The sequence below is a fragment of the Balaenoptera ricei genome, chromosome 9, assembly GCF_028023285.1.
Source record: "Balaenoptera ricei isolate mBalRic1 chromosome 9, mBalRic1.hap2, whole genome shotgun sequence".
Classification (NCBI taxonomy): Eukaryota; Metazoa; Chordata; class Mammalia; order Artiodactyla; family Balaenopteridae; genus Balaenoptera; species Balaenoptera ricei.
The window spans coordinates 73644161-73664383 of NC_082647.1; the positions used below are offsets into that span (position 1 = coordinate 73644161).

The 20223-nt window shown below is 34.8% G+C and overlaps 1 protein-coding gene across 3 annotated transcripts in view; it reads right to left on the reverse strand.

Moving 5' to 3' along the window:
- Nucleotides 1-3316: 3316 nt before the first annotated feature.
- TMEM196 (transmembrane protein 196) overlaps nucleotides 3317-20223 on the reverse strand; it is a 50538-nt gene continuing 33631 nt past the window's right edge. For 2 of the 3 annotated variants that reach the window (XM_059932848.1, XM_059932847.1), the window contains exons 2-4: nucleotides 11725-11781; nucleotides 7471-7725; nucleotides 3317-3415 (exon numbers count right to left, since the gene is read on the reverse strand). In XM_059932848.1, the coding sequence (XP_059788831.1) occupies nucleotides 3356-3415; nucleotides 7471-7725; nucleotides 11725-11781 (372 nt within the window). In that variant the 3' untranslated portion in view covers nucleotides 3317-3355. Of the gene's footprint in view, nucleotides 3416-6239; nucleotides 6314-7470; nucleotides 7726-11724; nucleotides 11782-20223 lie in introns of all 3 variants that reach the window. The other variant, XM_059932846.1, reaches the window with a different exon arrangement.

Here is a 20223-nt window from a genome sequence, read left to right on the forward strand (position 1 = left end):
GGTTCTAAATTAGGGGGCAAAACTTCCCTACCAAAGATATAGGTGCAAATTTGTTGGATAGTTTTTATTGTCACAACTGAAATGTCCTCCTGGCATTTAGTGGGTGGGGGCCAGAGATGCTTAATGGCCTGAAATGCATAGTACAGTCTGCACAATGAATTACTGTCCACCCTAAATGCCAGTAGCCACCAATCTGACAAATCCAAATAGGTCAGCAGAGTTCTCTAAATAGTTCAGGTAAAGATTTCATTTGTGAGATCTCCTATCTCTAGTTAATTCTATCTCCTATGAGCTCTATCCTATTTCCTCCTGCCTCTTTAGGGATCTCACCTTCTTTTATCATGCTCATTTTATCCTGTATCTTCAACCACTTCCTGTCTACATTAGAGCGTACTTTAATCTTTCCCATTTGCTCAAACAGGAAAGACTAAATGCCCTTTCTTACTCCCATGTCCTCTCCTCACTCACAGCACCCTGTCCCCTGCCAATCTCAGAACTGCACATCTGTTCATCAAGTTATCGGGGAAATTATTTTTTGTATCGTGATGGAAAGAAAGCTCACACCATATGTAGTTTCAAAACACACCATTTATTATATAGACATATCAATAGAGTCATCATACTATGTCCCACTTCTAAGCAACTCATATTATATATATGTATGTGTAGAGACACACACACATATGTTGAAAATTTTTCAGGCAGAGTCCGCTTTTATTGTTTTATGCTTATAATTACTGCACCTTTCTGTAGCTAGTCTCTACAGCACACCACCACATTAGTTTCACATATTTTTTTCTAATTTAGTATCACATTACTTTTTCCCAAGTGTGGGCTCATGCTAAAACTGTAATGTGGTCACTTAAAATATTCTAGTTCATAGTTCAATGTTTTATGAAAATTAAATTTTTAAGTACTTGAACAATGTCTTCCTAACTTCCCCTACTTATCTCAAAAAGAATCACTACACATCCCAAATAAATCACTCTAAATAACTGAGTCCTGAAACTACTAAGTTAAAATAATTACATTAAAGATATATCTATACTTGGTTAAATACACTGTAGACTACTGGAATAACTGTGATGATGGCATCTCTTCTTAACTCTATGTCTAAGCAGTGATATGCCTACTTTTGTCCTTTAATGGGTGATTTCATATTTCATTTCAAAAGGAATTAAAACATCTTACTGATGTATTATAACTCTGTATTGTACAAACATGTCTACAAAGAAATGCCACCTAAAATTAGAGTCAGTGGTTATTCTTTCAGTACAAAACTACATCCTTGCATAAAATCAGTAGAACCATATACACACAAAATACCTGCATTATATAGTATAGATTTTCAGTGACAAAGATCATGCCTATTTATGGCATCAAATAAACAGAAATGAAGTTGATTCATTATTTGAGGCTGCATTTGTGGGCCACTTCCGTAAATCTGCTGGCTAGTGAAGTTATTCATACGAGTTGGGAGACTTAAAAAACTACACCAGACAACCACAGTCCCGTCATTTCTTTTGAACATATACAAACAGATTTTTTATAAGCTGATTTAAATAGGGTAGGTGATGATCAAGTTGTTATAAATCTAAAAGACCTTCAGATTTCCATTAACTGGCATTATTTTTATTTTGTTAGCACAACTAAAACCTATATTTTGCTTCTAAATTATAACATGTTCTCATACTGGATATTAAAAGTGTTAATTTACCTATCATTCAGTAAGTAACTCATAAAAAATGACTTGAAAACTGATTAGCTTTGGGGAATAATAAAAGTGTACAATACAATGAGAGTTATATATTTTAAAATATATACTTTCTTTATCTGTTGCCACAAGTTATATTCTCATAAATATTTTCAAAGACTTTCAAAAAGCTATTTTCTCACCTATATGTAGTGTCATAGGTTACTATTTTAACATTCCGTTATGGAAGAGAGGGTTGAATTTAGCTGTGTAAATATAAGCCTATCTTTTAATTTCCTTCTACAGAGAATTCTTTCAGGTTCTTTGGATATAGGCATTCTTAAAAAATGGTCTGTATTTTTCCATGTGAATTGTAAAACAAAACAAAAAAACCTAAATTAAATTCTAACAAAGCTAATTGTACCTGCATCTTTTGGGCGTACATCATCTGTCCTTTTATATAATTTAATTGGGCTGTAAAGTGTTTGAAATACAAATAACATGAATAATTGCAAGTCATTTTGTCTATATTTATAAATGTGAAAGTATTTGAATTAAAGTTGTTATGCTTATAAATCAATATTAATAATTGTTTTTACATAAATATCATAATAATAGTAAAATGGCCAGATAATTAAGCAATCTATCTTGATACTACACTATTCAGATCACTTAACTCCATAATATCAGCCACAATGATATTTACACACAGCATACATAATAAAGAAATAAAACTGAAAAAATATAGTAGAAATTAAATGTGACTTTGTGGGCATAGAAAAGCCTTGAACAATTACTTTCCCATTTCTGTGGGAATAGAATCTTGACAATATCCCCACAACACCACAATTTCCTTTCTACTACTTATTTACATTCATGAATGCTATAAGTATGTCCCATATATATTTTTCTATATTTACAGTATATATACACACACATACACACACACACACACACACATACTTTATTTTATTCTTAGGCTCATTCATAAACATGCCCATCAATCTACACAGTATAATCAAAACATATTCATTTATAACTTTTCGCTCTGTGGAAAAATGCAAAAATATCATACGGATTAATATTGTCTCTCTTAAAAAACCTCTTTTTTATGTTTTAGGTTTTTTGGTAATTTACAAATAAATTATGAAATATAGTTCATTCACAAATTGAAAATAATTACAATGTTTTTATAACAAGGCATTGCTGAGGTTTTAAATTGTGGCATTCTTTGAAGCCATTGTCTTTCAGAACAAAGACATCAATAAATTATTGTTATTTCTTGATATTTGCACTTTTTAATTACTTATATGAAATATGTCATTACAAATCTAACACTCATGCTAGTCAAATAGTGTTTGTGTAGAATGTGAATCTTTCTATTTTATCTATTCCTTTTTTTTTTTTCCTGAAAAGTCTTTTTTAGAACAATCTGGAAAGTTGGTTGAAACTACTGTACTAGAACATTTCTGGAAAGTTTTTCACCAATAAAAAAAAAAGCTGAAGAAGTAAAGTGAGGCAAAATAGAGGAAGAATAATTTTAGTAAGTACTCAGGAGAGATAACAGCAAATTCAAGAACTGTTTTAACTTATCTCCTAGTCCTTTGGTATTTCTTTGCCTCATGAAAATCTTTAAAAATGTTCAGTTCTTTAAAATATTGATTATACTCTTCCATTGAATATCAGCTGTGGTCCTCCATTGCTCATGTTGTCTGTCATTTCCTGTTAGGAAAATAACATGAATTAATTAAAATTCACTTTCAGGGTAAGACATTAATTTGATTAATGGGTTTACAAAACAGAAATTTCAAGCCATTGAAAAACTTGCTGACTTTTGGGGGAGGACAAGGATTAGTGTTGTTGCTGAAATTGAGGAAATGAAATTTCATGGCATCTTGGAACCCATGAAACGCTGAAGTGACAGTCTGTTAGACCGAAGTCTTCTACCCACAGCAACAGTTCAATCTCTCCTCAGCCCCCTTAGTTTCCCCTCTCAGCCCTCAACTCTGTTTTGGAAAGACCTCACCTAGAAAGAAGATGGTTAAATACTCAAGTTTTTTCAATGTAAAGTTCCTCTGTTGAGCATGTCAACAAAATGCCAACAGATTCTAGGGGTTACCTTTGCTCTATAGAAAAATGTGTGGGCTTTTTGTGAAGAACTGAAAAATGTCCACCAGGGGATTGCCTATCTGTAACTGATGATCACTAGTAATTCATAGTAGGACAGATTGCTTTTCACGACACTTCACTCATACAGTAAAAAACAAACTGTAAAAGCTGAAACTAACACACCATTGTAAAGCAATTATACTCCAATAAAGATGTTAAAAAAAAAAACACACACACACAAAATAAATTTTAAAAATAAAAATTAAAAAAAAAATTAAAATAAAGCTCTTAACATGTTTTTTAAGAGATCAATTACTAAGTAGTTAATAAGGAAAACTACATGGGAAGGCAACAGAAATTTCGATATCAAGAATGAACTTACATAAAAAGTTTCACTTGCAATTTTAGAAAATATGTTAATTTAAGAAAAATTCAGATGCTTTGGAGTCATATGTTTTGTTAAACGTTAAACTCTTCCCTACACAATAAAAGGTAATGAGGACATGTGAGGCCCATTCACATTTATAATGGTTAGTGCACCATATTATAAATAATATTTAGGCAAAACTATCTAAAAATAGATGAAAACATCTTTCCACACTTGAACAAGCCTATTTGCAAAAGAGCTGTAAAGAGGACTCCAATTGAAATAAATTATTTTCTCAATGATCTTAAGCCTATCAGGTATATCTAATTTCTGTTTGGGTGAATTAAAAGTAAAAAGTAATGTGTTTGCTTCTGTAAACTTTAGAAATTCTTCCAAATCTTTATTTCAAAAATGAAAAGATATCACATGCCTCATTTTTAGTATCTTCTCTTTGAAAACTCAATATAGGAGATGGAGTAAAATATAGATGCTTACTTCTTGGATTTGGTGGTTTTGAAAGTTGCTTAGGAGAATCAGTGAGGGGCTGGAACGTAGGAATTGGTCTGATTTTGGAACTTGGCTTTTGAAAACTTTGGTGTCTTTTAGAAGACGGGGTAGAGCTACAGTCAAGAAAATGCTGAGGAAGAAGACAATATGCAAGGAAGAATCTTCCTCTTCTCACATCAAGACCCATCTCTCCATGCAAAGTGCCTGGCCCCTTCCAGGCCATAAGGGTAGTCTTGTATGTGGGTATCCACTATACCTACCCTAATAAGGTGCTGAGGAATTGCCTAAGGCCTAAAAACTCAAACCAGTTTAGGGTAAAAGCTCTGACAAAAAGTGGAGAAGTTCTTTGGGCGCCAATAGCCTGCCTCTACTGTCTGGCAATGGTTCACTATAACTGAGAGGCTGTCTCTGCTAGACGTATACTGTGAAAGTAGGTCTGATAATACATTGGGGTTATTGGGCTGAGGGTAAGTTTATTGATAAGATACCTGATTTGACGTTCATTTAAAAACTCACTACTGGTGGCAAGAAAAATAGAAATGATCTCTCCAAAATGATCTTTAATAAAATTTACTCATCCATCTATTTCTATTCCTTCTAGTAGGACAAAAACAATTTTCCAAGGAATTTATAGAAGTAAGATTCATAGATGCCTTTTCTTCTCCTAAAATAACTTTGCATTCGAAAAGTAGCTTAAAAATAATCATAAAAAATTAAGGTATAAACTTTTATTGTGGGATTAAGAAAAAAATCCAGTTTTTAAAAACCTTACAAAAAGAAAGAATCTTCTTAACTAAAGTCACCCTAATATGGACACAGAAAAATCACTGGTAGGAAAAAAAACAGTGAAAATTAGTTTTTAAGTGGGCAAGTATCTTCAGTTTATTTGCAGATAGGCATGTCCAATTTAGCAAAAGATTATACTTTAAATTTGGGGAGGACCAAATGTGACTGTTTGCAAATGGATATACTTTCTGCAATTGGGCCATAATATCTGTGTGACTCCCTGTATTTCTTATTCTATTTTTTAACCAAAGCAAGAATGGTGACTATTTATTTTCAGAAATATAAAATATGGGAAATAAATTTGAAATGTATCATATCAGATAGGTTTACAAGAAGAAAGCTTTTATACAGAATTTTTACTGTATTAGTGTCAAACTTAAGTTATCTACTCACGCAGCTTTAGCATGAGAGCGATACAAAGTTTGCCTTTATCAGACACATGTATTATTAAAAACAGAACTCTGGTCTGTGAATGATATCGAGTCAGAATCATGATGTAGCAGCGAATAAAGGAGTCACAAATCATCCAAGCAGAAATGTGTTTGGATGCTTACAGGCAGGCTGAATATTTTAAATACTCAACCAACTTTCAAGCTGCAAGACTTTGCCATGTTGGTTTATGTCAGGTCCTCAAAGTAGTTCTCACAAAAGCAATACTTTGAGGAACAATATCACAGCATCAGTCCAGACTGATCTGCTGACATCATGGCTTCCTAGAAGAGGCAGTGCTTCCTGCAGTGACATTACAACATGGTAACTCCCTAGAAATCAGCGTACCTTGTAGGTAACTCTGGTGTCGGGGGCACCACCGGGCAGCTGGGCAAGTCGGTTATTTCAATAGCCCTCAATCTCTAATATAAATATAACAATCATACAATAAATATTGCACAAGCATATACACAGAAACCTAAATCACACTAGTACAAAAATAGAGCACAAAAGAGCCATTATCCAAATATATAATGATAACCTACTTTTAACAATCCATTTCTTTAAATTACCAGTCCTGCTGTTTGTACTATTAATTCTTTTTTGAAGGATACATGTAGATCTGTTTAAAATTGCTTTCTTGGAACAATTTAAGAGCATCTACTCTCCTTATTTGAGTGTACAGATTGTATATGAAAGGGAAACACATAAACTACAGAATATTTTTTCTCAAAATCACATTATAAAGAAGTATGCAGTTGTAACTCTTGCTACTCTTCCTTCTATTCTGTTGTTATGCAATTTTATTTCCATGATATCAAGTAAAATGTGATGTGGCCATTATCTTAGTGAGTTTATTTTACAAATGTTTTATCTTTTCCTTAACAGATCCAGTAGCAGGAGCTGAATTAAGAAATACAGACAAAATGTAGAAGAAACACAGACAGCTCCCTATATCATTTGTCCTTTGATGCAATAAATGTAACTTCTTGTTTGAATGGGTATCATGAAACAATTATGCAAGGAACATTATTTAAAACACAGGCAAAGCTACCCAAATATGCCTGAAGCTTAGATGAGAATTAAATGAAGCTTTATGTGTGTTGTAATATCTGCACGGATAGGCAGGGCTTTTTGTTGCCTTATTAAAAGGCCCCTTTATGCGTGAAAATCTAATTTACATAATCAAATGCATCTACTTACAAGCACAAGGGGTGAGCTAGAAAGGAGAATCCATCGGATTTCTAAAACTGACATTATTGAGTTGAGAGTGTTTTTAGTTTATGTTTTTCCTCAATACAATACGTAAGAAATCCATATTCATAAGACATTCAATATTTTATTAGTTCTATTTTAGGAGCTGTGTTTTTGTATAGATAGAGAAAATTATGTCAAAAATAGGTGTGTCCAGAATTACAGGGAAAAAATAATTTAAAATTCCTATTCTTAGTCCAATAAGGCCACATTTTTATAAAATCCAATTCCTCGAATTCTCATCTAAAGCTGCAAGTTGATTCACCTAGATTTGGCTGCAGTCTTCATCGAGTGACAGCAATGAGAGGTAGAGGGACAAACTCACTTTCTCAGCCATTTCATGAGAGTGATGCAGAGAGTGCTCCCTCTCGGAGAACATCCTCCTCTGTTCATAGCTGGCTAGTCGACAAGTGAGCCAGGAAGAGAGGGTGCAGCCCCCGATCCCAATGCACGCAAGAGACATGGACGCGAGATGCAGGGGATAGAGGGAAGAGGTCTTCTTTGTCACCGCCCGAAGGAACTGAAAATTCAAGATGCCCCCAATGAGTCCACAGATGCAGCAGGCAGAAAAGAGGATCATCTGATACGAAAAAGAGAGGGGGAGTTAAAGCTGACTGGAACACACGGCACCGTCCTGCTGCACGTCAAGGATGGCTGAGTTACAATAAAGAGAAGGTGCTTTTGGTGCTTCTTAGAGGACAGGGCCTCTCTTTTCACCAAGATTCTCTGCACTCTGACTCAATGGAGAGGGCGTAGACCACAGTGTTTCAGGAATTAATAGTTGACTATATAAAGGCCAGGGATACATCTTATGAAAACTCTGAAGTAAGCAAAATTTATCTTCTAGGTAGATTCAGATTTAAATAATATCTAATATCTATTGCATGCTGCTATGCATTTCAATTAACCCACCAAGCTATCCTCTGAGAGGTGATATACATTTGGAAAATGAATGATGATCAGTTAACACTCAAATTTAGGAATTGAATCCAGATTTTTTTGACTCAAATTACGGTTTCACTGTTAATTCCCACCCCCTCACCCCCAATATTTAAATGTCTTCTCCCTGAACTGTCATTAGTTCCAGTGAGCTTCAAAACTCTGTACTTCTCTAGCTGTGTGAGCTTAGGGAATTTAGTCAACTCCTTTTTTTTTTTTTTTTTTCATTTATAAGAATTTTCTTGTTTCAGTATCTATTTTCCCAACAGATAGTTTAGGGACCCTCTATGAACTGGTGCTTTATGTTACAAATCTTTTGTTACTCTGTGACACCACACAATAGATAGTCCAAAACCACTGTTTGGTTGACTGTTATGGAGAAACGCAGGATGTGGCTTTGCTTTTGATCCTACTCTTCGCTTGATCCGGGTCTCTGTTAATAGAGCTAGGGGTTTTTATTCAACCTAAATATCATAGGATCTCTGGCAGAACCAGGCACAATGCCTTTTGTGTGGTAAATGTTCTATGCATGTTTAATAAATTTAATTGAATATTCCAATAGCTTTAATAATTTTATTCTGTATTTGTGTCTAGTCTAAATTCTCCCATGAGCTTTGATGATACTTTATAGTGTGATACTAACTTAATTATCCAACCCTATTTCCATTTTTCTTTGAAACACTGTCTCTACTCTAATCACCTCCCTTGTCCCTCAGTATAGCTTGTTCATTCCCATTTCAATGATATTTTCATTTCCTGGAAACTATCTTGCTTCTTTCTTGGCTCCCTAGATGGAAGACTGACTCAAATCTAGTCCTAACTTCCTCAGAAAGCATTCCTGGACTTGACTGATCTCCTTTGGCATAAGTCCACAGGGCAAACAGCTACATAACTTACTTTAGCATTTAATTTTACTTTATTAGGTATTATTTTCTGTTGACAGTTAGTTGAATTTAGCAAACACTTAATGAGCACCTAGCATCTGTTAGGCCATGAGTGAGGCAGCGGTTGTCATTACAAAAAAAGAACAGCTGATAGTCATTCCCCTTGAGAACACTGCAGCCTTGTGTGAGAGAAGATCCAACGTTCCAACATGTTATGGCAAATATTAAGAAAGAAGGATGAAAGGTAGCCCTTGGAGTACAGAGGAGGGGAATGTAGCCCAACCAGGGGTTTCAGACAAGGCCTCCTTGACAACAGTTCATCTAGGCTAAGTGCATGTAGTTCCCAGCAAAGGGTAAGGCCATGGATGTATGAAATAGAACAATGGGCAGAAAGAACTACAGGTAGTTTGTTTTGTTTCTCTAACTTAATTCAGCATTCCTGCTTGCGTCTGTCTTTCTGTACTTATCACCAAAACTGAAAACCCAGTGATGGATGAGTATAATCTTCTAATGGCTGATGAAATATAGCATTGAATGTCAATTACCAAATCAACGAATCATCCCAAGTGGGAAACTGTAGCTCCCAATTTCAAATAGAATCAATCAGTTATATTTCCTTTTAAAGTACATTCAAATGACATGCTGTTTCTTGGGAATATATTTTGGTGTTTACTCATTCCCAGAAAATATGGAAAGATATTACATTCTAGCCTTCAAATAATGAATTACTGTTAATTAATAAAATAAATAACAAATTTAATAGACTATTACAGGAAAACACTATCTCTCCTGATTTAATTGCCATTAATTCCTTAAAGGCATGATACTTCATTAACATGTGCAGACAGAACATTCTCACCCAGGAATTAAAACGTTAAAATCTGCACCAAGTTTATAACCACATACTATTTTTAAATCTTACCAGACTAGAGATTCTAAACTTTAGAGATATTTGGAGTGGAGAAATTTTCACACAATTTGATTAAAGGGTAGAGAATCTTAGACAGTTAATGTCATCTATGGGAACCTCAGATGGTACAAGAGGATAAAGTGGATGGTAGTTTCTAAAAAGCTTAGATCTTATAATTTTTTTTTTTTATAACTTATAAGAAAATTAGGAAAACAGAAAAGACACTAGTGGCCTTTAAAAAAATCCCTTCCCTTCCCTTCTTCTATGAACTGAATGTTTGTGTCCCTCCAAAATTCATTTTTGAAGCCTAATCCCCAATATTATAGTATTTGGAGGCAGAACCTTTGGGAGATAATTAGGTCATGACAGTGGAGCCCTCATGAATGGGGTCCCTGTTTTTATAAGAGATTCTAGAGAGCCCACTTCCCTCTTTTGCCACGAGAGAACACAGTCAGAAATTTGCAACCCAGAAGAGAGTCTTATTAGAACCCAACTATGCTGGCACCCTGATCTGGGACTTCCAGCCTCCAGAACTGTGAGAAATAAATTTCTGTTGTTTGTAAGCCACCCAGTCTATGGTACTTCGTTACAGCAGCCCAGACGGACTTAGATGTCTCCCCTCCCCGACCCTCCCCCTTCCTCCTTTCTCCCTTTCTCCCTCTCCTCTCCCTCCCTTTTCATTACTTCCCCTCCCTCCCCCTTTCTTTCCTTCCTTCCTTCTTTTGTTCCTTCTCTCCTTTATTCCTTTCCTTTTCTTTCATCCATGTTCCAAGAAATTGTTACTATATAGCCATGAAGAGTCTTGATAGAGGAAAAGTGTAGAAAGAAAGCAAACCATAGTAAAGAGTGATGGGAGAATTACAAATGCAAATTACAAGCCTCCAAAAAAATTTTTATCCAAAGGTTTCCCTTAATGTAATTTTTAAAAATTACATCTCACATATCTAAAGCAATGGGGGCTTCATCCTTTTTGTCACAATAGGTATTCTCACAAAGAAAATTGTGATTAGAAAAAGGAGTTGAACAAATGACTGCAATACTTCCCCTTCCCTGGTATCCTGGTCCCCTTCTCCTTTTTTCAGTCTCAAAGACCACTTTCTAGGGTCCATGTACAATATTAATTTTGCCAACTTATAAAGGTCTGTGATATTTCCTATTGTCCTCAATAAAATAAACATGCTTTTTCCTACTTTCTAACTCTCAAAAAATGTCATGAAAGGCAGTAGGGAATCCACACTGCAGCACGCAGAAATCCTCCTCCAGCCAATATCAGAGTGAACTGGGAGTGTATTCCACAACCCCCCAAACCCACAGCAGTACCATAAAACTTCTGAGAACGCTTACATTTGCATTCACAGTCATAAAATAAAATTAAATAAAAAAACTTTGGGAATTAACTACAACTATAACAACACAGCTGTTTTGCTGCTTTGCAAAATTAACTTCACAGTCAAGGCTAGTAATCTTTAGGCCCAGTTCCATATCTAAACAGTTAAATTTCCCATGAACTCAAGCTCTGTCTTCTTCAGCTCAATGAAGGATTCCTGTGAGTGTCTGGGAATCTATAAATGAAAAGTGGAGACTGCCATCCACAGCAGTCATTAAGGGTTGCAGATTCATGTATTTAAAGAGTATATCAAAGCTCCTTCTTTTTCTTTTGCCATAGTCTATAATAATCTTGATGGTTTTCTTTGAAAAGAAAAAAGCCAGGATTTATTTGTCAGTCTTCTTTTTATCCTAAATGAGTAACATTCAGGATATGAAAGTTGGCTAGTCATCATTTCCCTTTTCGAGTTCTTACATTTCAAACACTTCAATGCACAATACAAACAAGGCAAAAACTTACGACAAGTCCAGATTTTTTTTTGGCGCACAATATTCCACATATGCCACACAGAAGAAACTGAAAAGGAAAAGAATAACAATTATTTCATATCCAAAGATAAGAGAACTCCTAGTTTTTAGTTTATAGTTCACTCATGACACTTTCTCCAGGGAAGCTTGAAAATTTTACATTCCCATCAAAAGCTGAAAAGGAAAATACCTCATTCTAGAATAGTAAGGGATAAAAATGCAAACTCTAAAGAAAGTTTTGTGCAAAGTTGATATAGGTGATTGTGGAATTTAAGCAAAACTTGAATCTGTTTTACCGCCAGGCAAAATGATGAAGTAGATGAATTTAGAGTTTTGTTCCTCCTGTCTACTTTCACTGTCTTCTTATCTCTTCCTATTTTCTCAGGAGAAAAGTGGTATGGTACATTCACTGGTATGGCTGTACTGTACATTCATTCATACTAAGTAATTAGAAATCAATGGGCTCTGCTACAGGAAGGGAATATAACACACATAAAAAGGGAAGGCATCAGACAGGGAGATGTTTTTTCCGTAGAGATATTCTTTGTACTTCTCAAACTGTGTCAGGTAAAATAGCTGCCTCCTCATTCTACCAGAAATGTCAGAAGAACACAACGGGATGAAGCTATCAGTGGTATGTAATTGCTTGTAAATAAGCACATTGGTGACATAATTGCTTTGCAAAAGCAGCTGCGTGAAATCATCTACCCGTTCCACACTATTACACATTTTGGTTATCAGAAAGGGATAAATTGTTTAATTTGGAGACAAACGTTTAGGGCCATTTGTGCATACTTTTGCTGGAATTAAACCATATAAGTAAAATAATAAACTCATTAATAAGGACTTTCAGATTAGCAAAGAAAACTGAAAATGGTTAAGCTTGTTTTCATTTGATTTTTCTTTTAAATGTTGCTATCTCAAGTCAGAACTAATAATATAAGTGGTTTTAACTGAGTATTATACACATGAATAGATTTTAAAATATACACATCAAAATACTCTAAGGATTATCTGAAATAAGTAATATGCTTGTGGGAAGCACCAACAAAATTTGATTAAAAATAATAGGTAAGAAAAATTTACCTTCGCAGGGAACTTTCCATACAGGGGAACAAAATGATTAGAAAGCAAGCAATGATGCAGCAAGACAGATAAGGGACCACAAAGATATATAAGAATTTGGTATATAATATAGATGACCTTTCAAATTCATGGGGAAAAGATCAGAACTATTTATTCAATAAATGTAATTGGGACAATTTGTTAATCTTCCCTAACATCATACACCAAATGCCTACAAAGCAGTTTGAACAGTTAAATGTATAAAAAAAAAAATGGGGTAGGAGATGATAAAGTAAAAGATTTATATGATTTTAGAGAAGTGGGAAGGATTTTCTAAACATAGCAGCAAAGTCACAGACCAAAATGGAAAATACTTACAAATACTAACACATACAATTATAATTTTGATAGTACAAAATATCATAACTCTCAAAGGCAAAAAATTAAATTGGGATTATATTCAGAAAGTATATAACAGACAAAGGGTCGACATACCATATAAATAGATCTAACAGAATAATTTTCATACCATAAAACCATGAGCAGATAGAAACTCAGAACTTTATAAAATGTGAATATGTGCAGAATTTTCAGAAGCCTTAAAAAGCAACTTCTGAGTGACTACTTCTCATCCCTCTCTGTGTTCTAAGTCTAGATGATCTTGTCCTCATATGGACTCTTTCTTACTGATCCCATCTCAGACCTTTCAAGGTTATGCTCAAGTCATTCCAGTTTGGACCAGTTCCGTGCCTCTCAGTGCTTCCAAGCTCCAAATCAAAGCTTCAGCATGTTTTACTCCTGCTTCCCTGACTAACCCATTATTCACCCTGAAAGTCCATTCACCCAGAACTCATTATTGAAATAATTTGAAAGCAGTGCAGTTTTGTGTTCCTTGGATCTTTTTGAAATCTATAAACATTGCAATTATTTATTCACAACAAAGCCCAAGGGGACCTCAGGACCATAAGCAGAGCTCTCCAACCTAACTCTCCATTCACTTGGTTGGAAAAACTAAGCGCAATAAAATTGCTTCTTCCTATTGTACCTCTAAGAAATTTGGGGAGGGGGAAGGTAGAGTAGGAAGGGAATCCAACAATGTTTTTCCACTCTCAAGCAGGCCTGCAGTGTAAATACTTCTGTTGGGTATCCAAAATCCACACTCCTTAGAGAAAACTGTAACCCGAGAAAAAGTAGACCCATGTAATGGAAAGTATACAAAATCATGCAATTCTGAGGAGGCTTTAAGGGATCCTGGCTTGAGTTTAGCCATCACAGTTTACAGAAAAGAGTAAAAGCACAAAAAAGCAGTAAATAATCTTTTATTTTACTGGCTAACTTTACCCCAAGTCATAGCACCACAAGGGATCTTAAAAGATGACTTAATTCAGCCCTTGCAGTTTGCACATGGGAAACGAGTGGTCCAGACAGGTTTAGTGACTTACTCAAGGTCACACACCAAGGTCACAAATCACACATAAAATCCCAGGCTTGATTAAGTGTCTAAGTTAATTTATTTCTAATTACATAATGGGAATGCTTTTCAAAAGGATTTTTCAGTGTTAGTGCAGACTGCATTATGCTAGCAGATCCGACCATAAGCATTCAATGACACTTCATCATCTATAACTGCACTCTTTACCCTTGCCATTTGTTAATTTTTGTTGTAATAAAAGTAATTATAAGATTAGTTGACTGTATCACAGTCTAAAATTAAGTGTACCTTACTATATAAGGAGTCTGTTATAGTATTTCAAGATACTATTTTTGTTCAACATAACTTTATCCAGGATGTAGAATACTGACCCACATTACAGAAATTATGAAACAAGTGAAAAACAAATTAGTTAAAAAAAAAAAAAAGGAAAACTGATAGCTGGATATCTATATATCTCTATCCTGAATTAGATACACAATTTTACATGAGAAAATATAATTTTATTTCTGAGAAGGTAGGGAGAATTATTTGCTTAATTTTAATTTTAATCCAGGGAGAATTATTTGCTTTGCTCTTACTAGGAAGTTATATAAATGAAGCAATCTAATGATAGGGCATCAAGGGCAACTATGTAATAAAACTAGTTAAGTCCTCCAAGTGGAATTTGTTTGCTTTCAATTTAGATTAAATTCAATAGATAACTAAGGCTGCGACTCATTGTAGAATGAAATGGGGCTGTTATGGAAATAGCATTCTATATTTTGAGTGGGTTTTCTTAATGAAAGGTCCATGGAGGCTTCTGCTGTTGCTTAGGACGTAGAAAGCCTAAAGCAATACCACCTTAACAGTAAGAAAAAGTGAATAAACTACAGACTGATAACTTTTCTAGAAGTGAGCAGGGACAATGGAAAGCTGAGGGTGAGGCACTGACACTGAAAAAGTTCAGGTAACCACAGCCCTCCATTAATGGAATTTGAAGACTTGATGCACCAAAGATAATCAATGTAACAGTAAAATTAATTCCTCACAAGGATGACTCCACCTTTCACACTAACAGCCTAAAAGAAGATATTAAAATACAAGATTTTGAAAGAAAAACTTGAATTTGTGCTGTACATTCAGCCAATCTCTCAATTACACAAGAGATTACAAAGAGATGTGCTCATTTGGGCAAAAGAACTGTGGTAGGCTGAATAATGGCTCCCAATATACACACATCCTAATCCCCAGAATCCATGAATGTTACCTTATATGGCAAAAAAGCCTTGGGCAGATGTGATTAGACTAAGAAGCTCAAGAAGAGGAGATCATTGTGCTAAATGTAGGATCAGGTAGGTGCTGAATGTAATCACAGGTCCCTTAAGAGGAACACAAGAAGGTCAAAAGACAGTTATATGAAGACACAGAGACAAAGGTATTTGAAGAGGTTACACTGCTGGCTTTGAAGATGGGGGAAGAGAGCCATGAGGCAAACGATGTAGGTAGCCTCTGTAAACTGGAAAGGTAAGGAAATGGGATTCTCCCCTGGAGCCTCCAGAAAGAATGCAGCCCTGCAGACCCATTTTAGACTTCTGCCTCCCAGCACTGTGACAGAACAAATTTCTGTTATTTTAAGCCACTAAGTTTATGGTAATTTGTTCTAGCAGCAATAGGAAACTAATACAGGCTCCAAAACATTATTTCACATGACAGTGTCTAAAAGAATTAGAAGCTGTTAAAAGAACTAGAAGTTGTTCTTCAGGAAAACAAACAGGGGAAGACAAGAGTTAAGAAAGAAATATAGTAGCAAGAGCACAAAATAAAGCAAAACAGGAAATATTTTAAATAGAAATGTACTGATTAGAAAAAATACTATCAGTTTAGAATGAATATCCCAGGTGATGTTGGCATGAGAGATGGTGGGTTAGAGGTAAAGACGATGTAAGTAAAATGTTCTAAGATTCTTGTATCATTTGGCAGAGTACTAGAGGCACTAACATGCCAGATATTGATGGAAAAGTAGAAGTTTAAATTTGAGCATTAAAATATCAAAGACCAGAAAAATAAAAGTAAGGAGAAAAAAATACAACAACGACAATAAAGACTGAACCAACAGATGTCAGGAAAGTTTGAAAAATGAATGGAAATAAAGTGAAACTATAAAGTAAGTTGGTATAAATAATTTCAGTAATGTAAAGCAATCAGAACATATGTGAATGTATTCAATTTCTCTAATAATAGGGAGAATAGAGAGAGGGAGAGACACTCTGCTAGGTAAAGAGGAAAAGATTTGTTAAAACTTTCCTAAAATGAATGAAAACGTCTTTCCTTTCTGGTTTTCCCTTTCTCTCTCTCTCTCACTGGTTTTCCCTTTCTCTCAATCTCTCTCTCTTTCTCCTGACCTAGATGCTAGTTAATGACTTCCTTATTACTATTTCTTTCTGTCCAAGAAGCTTATTTTGCGAAAGGACTGAGAGAAAAAAGGCTATTGTAGAATTTCTATTTAAATTATGTAATCGAAAATTTGGGAACCATGGTTGCAATGGAAGCAGATAAAAGCAATGGTTCTATCAGCTGGCTAGGAGAACAAGCAAGTGCTGGGCAGATGGGATTATGAAAGACAGTGGGCCAATCTTATTTTAACACAGCTTATTAAAATTTTTCTCACGTAACATTTAACCACCTCAGGTGAATTAATTTTCACTGAAATTCACTAGCCATTACAGAAGATACACACATTCAAAAATAGGAATGGTACTTTTCTCCCCTTCAAGATAATGAGATGAACCACAAATTGAACTTAATGCTTTGGTAAAATTTACTGATTTATACAGTTTCATCAAAATTAATCAGTTTCTTTAAAACATATAGAAAAACTAATAGGAAAACACACAAAAAAATAATAAGTGTTGAGAAATTGATTCAAAAGAAATCTCTCTGATTAAAATGGTATATTTCTCCTTGTACCTGGATTAAAAGTTTGATGATTTGTTTTGTTACCATCAGTTCTTGAATATTTTTACTCTACTTCAATCACGTGTTAAAGAATAATAACTGAAGTCTCTAACAGGATTATTTTGTAGTTTAGCTCACAAAATGCTAGTATGCCAACGTAGTTCATAGTCTTCCTGACACTGTGCTGATATGATTTTGACTTCTTATATGACACCTGGCTAGACTCCTAAGGATGTCCTCTCTGTCACGGGCTTCTTTTCTTTTGGGATCCCATTTCTCTAGTGACTCCAGTACCAGTATCAATTATATGTGTAAAGTGAGGACAGTTTATCAAGTTGGAAAGCCTGTCCAAAAGCAGTGATTCTCAAACCTGGCTGCTTATTAGCTTTTAAAATTCCTGATTCCGTGGACAATTAAGAATCAGGATCTCCAGGCTGGGACTCAGGCATCAATATTTTAATCTTCGCAGGTGACTCCAATGTGCTCTCATGGTCTGGAATTGCACTCAATCTGTTCACCTGTGCTTTGCCAGCAGGCCTACTCATTTTGGAGCTCTTCATTGAAGCAGTGATATTCCCCTTAATTACTCTCAGTGAGATACCAACAAATACGAAGCCAAATAAAGTGCTCTTCAAGGGAGAAACACAAAGTCCTTGTTCATAACATAAGTTCAAAGTGTCAGGGCTGTTTGGTCTCTAATGGTTCACAGAAATAGAGATCACTATTTCATAATTTTTAAGCTTATTCTACCCAGTGTCTTTTGTCATTGCTAATAGATTTTTCTCTTAAGAGAAATCCTAATCTTCCCTAAATTTTCTGTGTTTTGTTTTAGTTAACTAGATCTAGAATTGAGCATGATACATTATTATCTGGAAGAATCTGACTAATTTTGTGTTGGGAATTAAGAAAATAGGCATAATAAAGACATTGATGCAAATAATCATCATTGGAAAAATATTGGAAGGAAATAGGTTGAAATAAAAACATGAGCAACAATAAAAAACAAACAACTGAATTAACACTTGGGGAAAAGATCTTAACAGACATCTATCCAAAGAAGATCTAAGGATGGCACGTATGAAAAGATATTGAACATCATTTACTGTTAAAAAATCATGAATTTAAACAACAATGATATACCACTACACAGCTATTAGAATAGCTAAAATTTAAAATAAACTGGAAATACCAGTTGCTGGTAGTGTGGAACAATAGAAATTTTCATTCATTTCTTATAGGAGTGGAAAATGGTACAGCTACTTTGGAAGACGGCATGGCAGTCCTTACAAAGTCCTTACATAGTCTTTCCATATGTTCTAACAATTGTGCCTTTAGGTATTTACTCATCTAATTTGCCACGTTATAGCAGTTTTGTTCATCACTGACAAAAACTGGAAGCAACCAAGGTGTCCTTCAATAGGTGAATGGATAAACCAGGTATATCCATACAATGAAATACTATTCAGCGATAAAAAATAAATGAGGTATCAAGATACTCAAAGACATGTATGAAATTTAAATGTATATTGCTAAATGAAAAAAGCCAGTCTAAAAAGTCTGCATCCCATATGATTCCAATTATATGACATCCTGAAAAAAGTAAACAAAAGAGACAGTGAAAAGCTCAGTAGTTTCCAGCGTTTGGGGGAAGGTAGAGGAAGTTGAATAGGTGACTAGGGGATATTTTTAAGGCAGTGAAATTCTTCTGTATTACATTGTAATTATGGTTACATGACACTACACATTTGTCAAAACTCACAGAACTTCACAGCACAAAGAATAAACCTTAATGCACGCAAATTTAAAAAATCATTTCAAGGGTCATGGAATCACAGGATGGAATGCAGAACGTGACAAAGCAATCTACGGTATAACAACGAATGTATGAAATGGTTTCCCTGAAGGAGGTGAGGGAGAAGATACTGACCTGAGTAAATAAAGGCAAAAGAAACTGTATATAAGCACCATACTCTGTCGGACAAAGTTGTTTCCTACAGGGTTACTGATTAACAATTCTGATCCTACTATATATGTATACTAAAATTGAACAATTAAATTAAATGGATGATGGACAGTGGGAGATAGGTTTTTTAGTATTGGAGCACGAGTTTATAGATAAGCATGGGGAACAGCCTAGAATGATCCATATGGTAACAGATTAGCATTGTAGATAGCAGTGTGAAGTAATTTTTAACTTAATATTTATAAATATAGCTACATATAGAACTATTTATAGGTCTGTGCATATACACATTAGTATACACACGTTTTCTTGCTGTCAGCTGAGAGGGCCTAGATGTAATGATACTAGTAGCAAAGAACACACCTATCACTCGGCTCTTGGTTTCTAAAACTGTCCTCCAGTAAAAGGAATCACAAATCCTTAAAGAAATGTCTGTTCCTTGGAATGCAGCAGAAAATATATGATACGGGCTAGGAGCATACTATAGTGTCAGAAAGTATGGAGATACTCAAAAGCAAGCAAAAAACCCACACTGATTGAGGTTTGCCAGAGGGATACAGAGGCCAATTGAAAGAGCTCCCAATGATTCAAGCTGGAACAATTTGAGCAACAAAATAAATAAAATAGTATTAGATTGTGACCAATGAGTACAATAAATATTCATGGGGCCATACTGATATAAATAAATGATTGGATAAATAAATACATAAATAACTATGGAGAAGAGACAAATCTATGCAGAAAAATTCCAAATATTTTATGTAGATACCTCACTCTCAGAGAGGTGTGGTCCACTCCCTAAGTGTGGTCCACACATAAAGACTTCCTTCCAAAGAGTATCATATGAAAAGGGGGGGAAAAAAGAGTAACTTAGAGGAGAGATCCAACAAACACTACCTCAGTCAGGTGACCATGGTCAACACCAGCAGCAATAAGTCACGTAGATAATCAGTATGCCCAGTATCACTACTTTTGTTGAATATTGGAATGGAGCTACTACACAACTAGACAATGCAATTGGATAGTAGAACGAAATTAAAGGTATTAAAATTGGAAAAGAGGAGTTAAAAATATCATTGTTTGCAGACAGTATG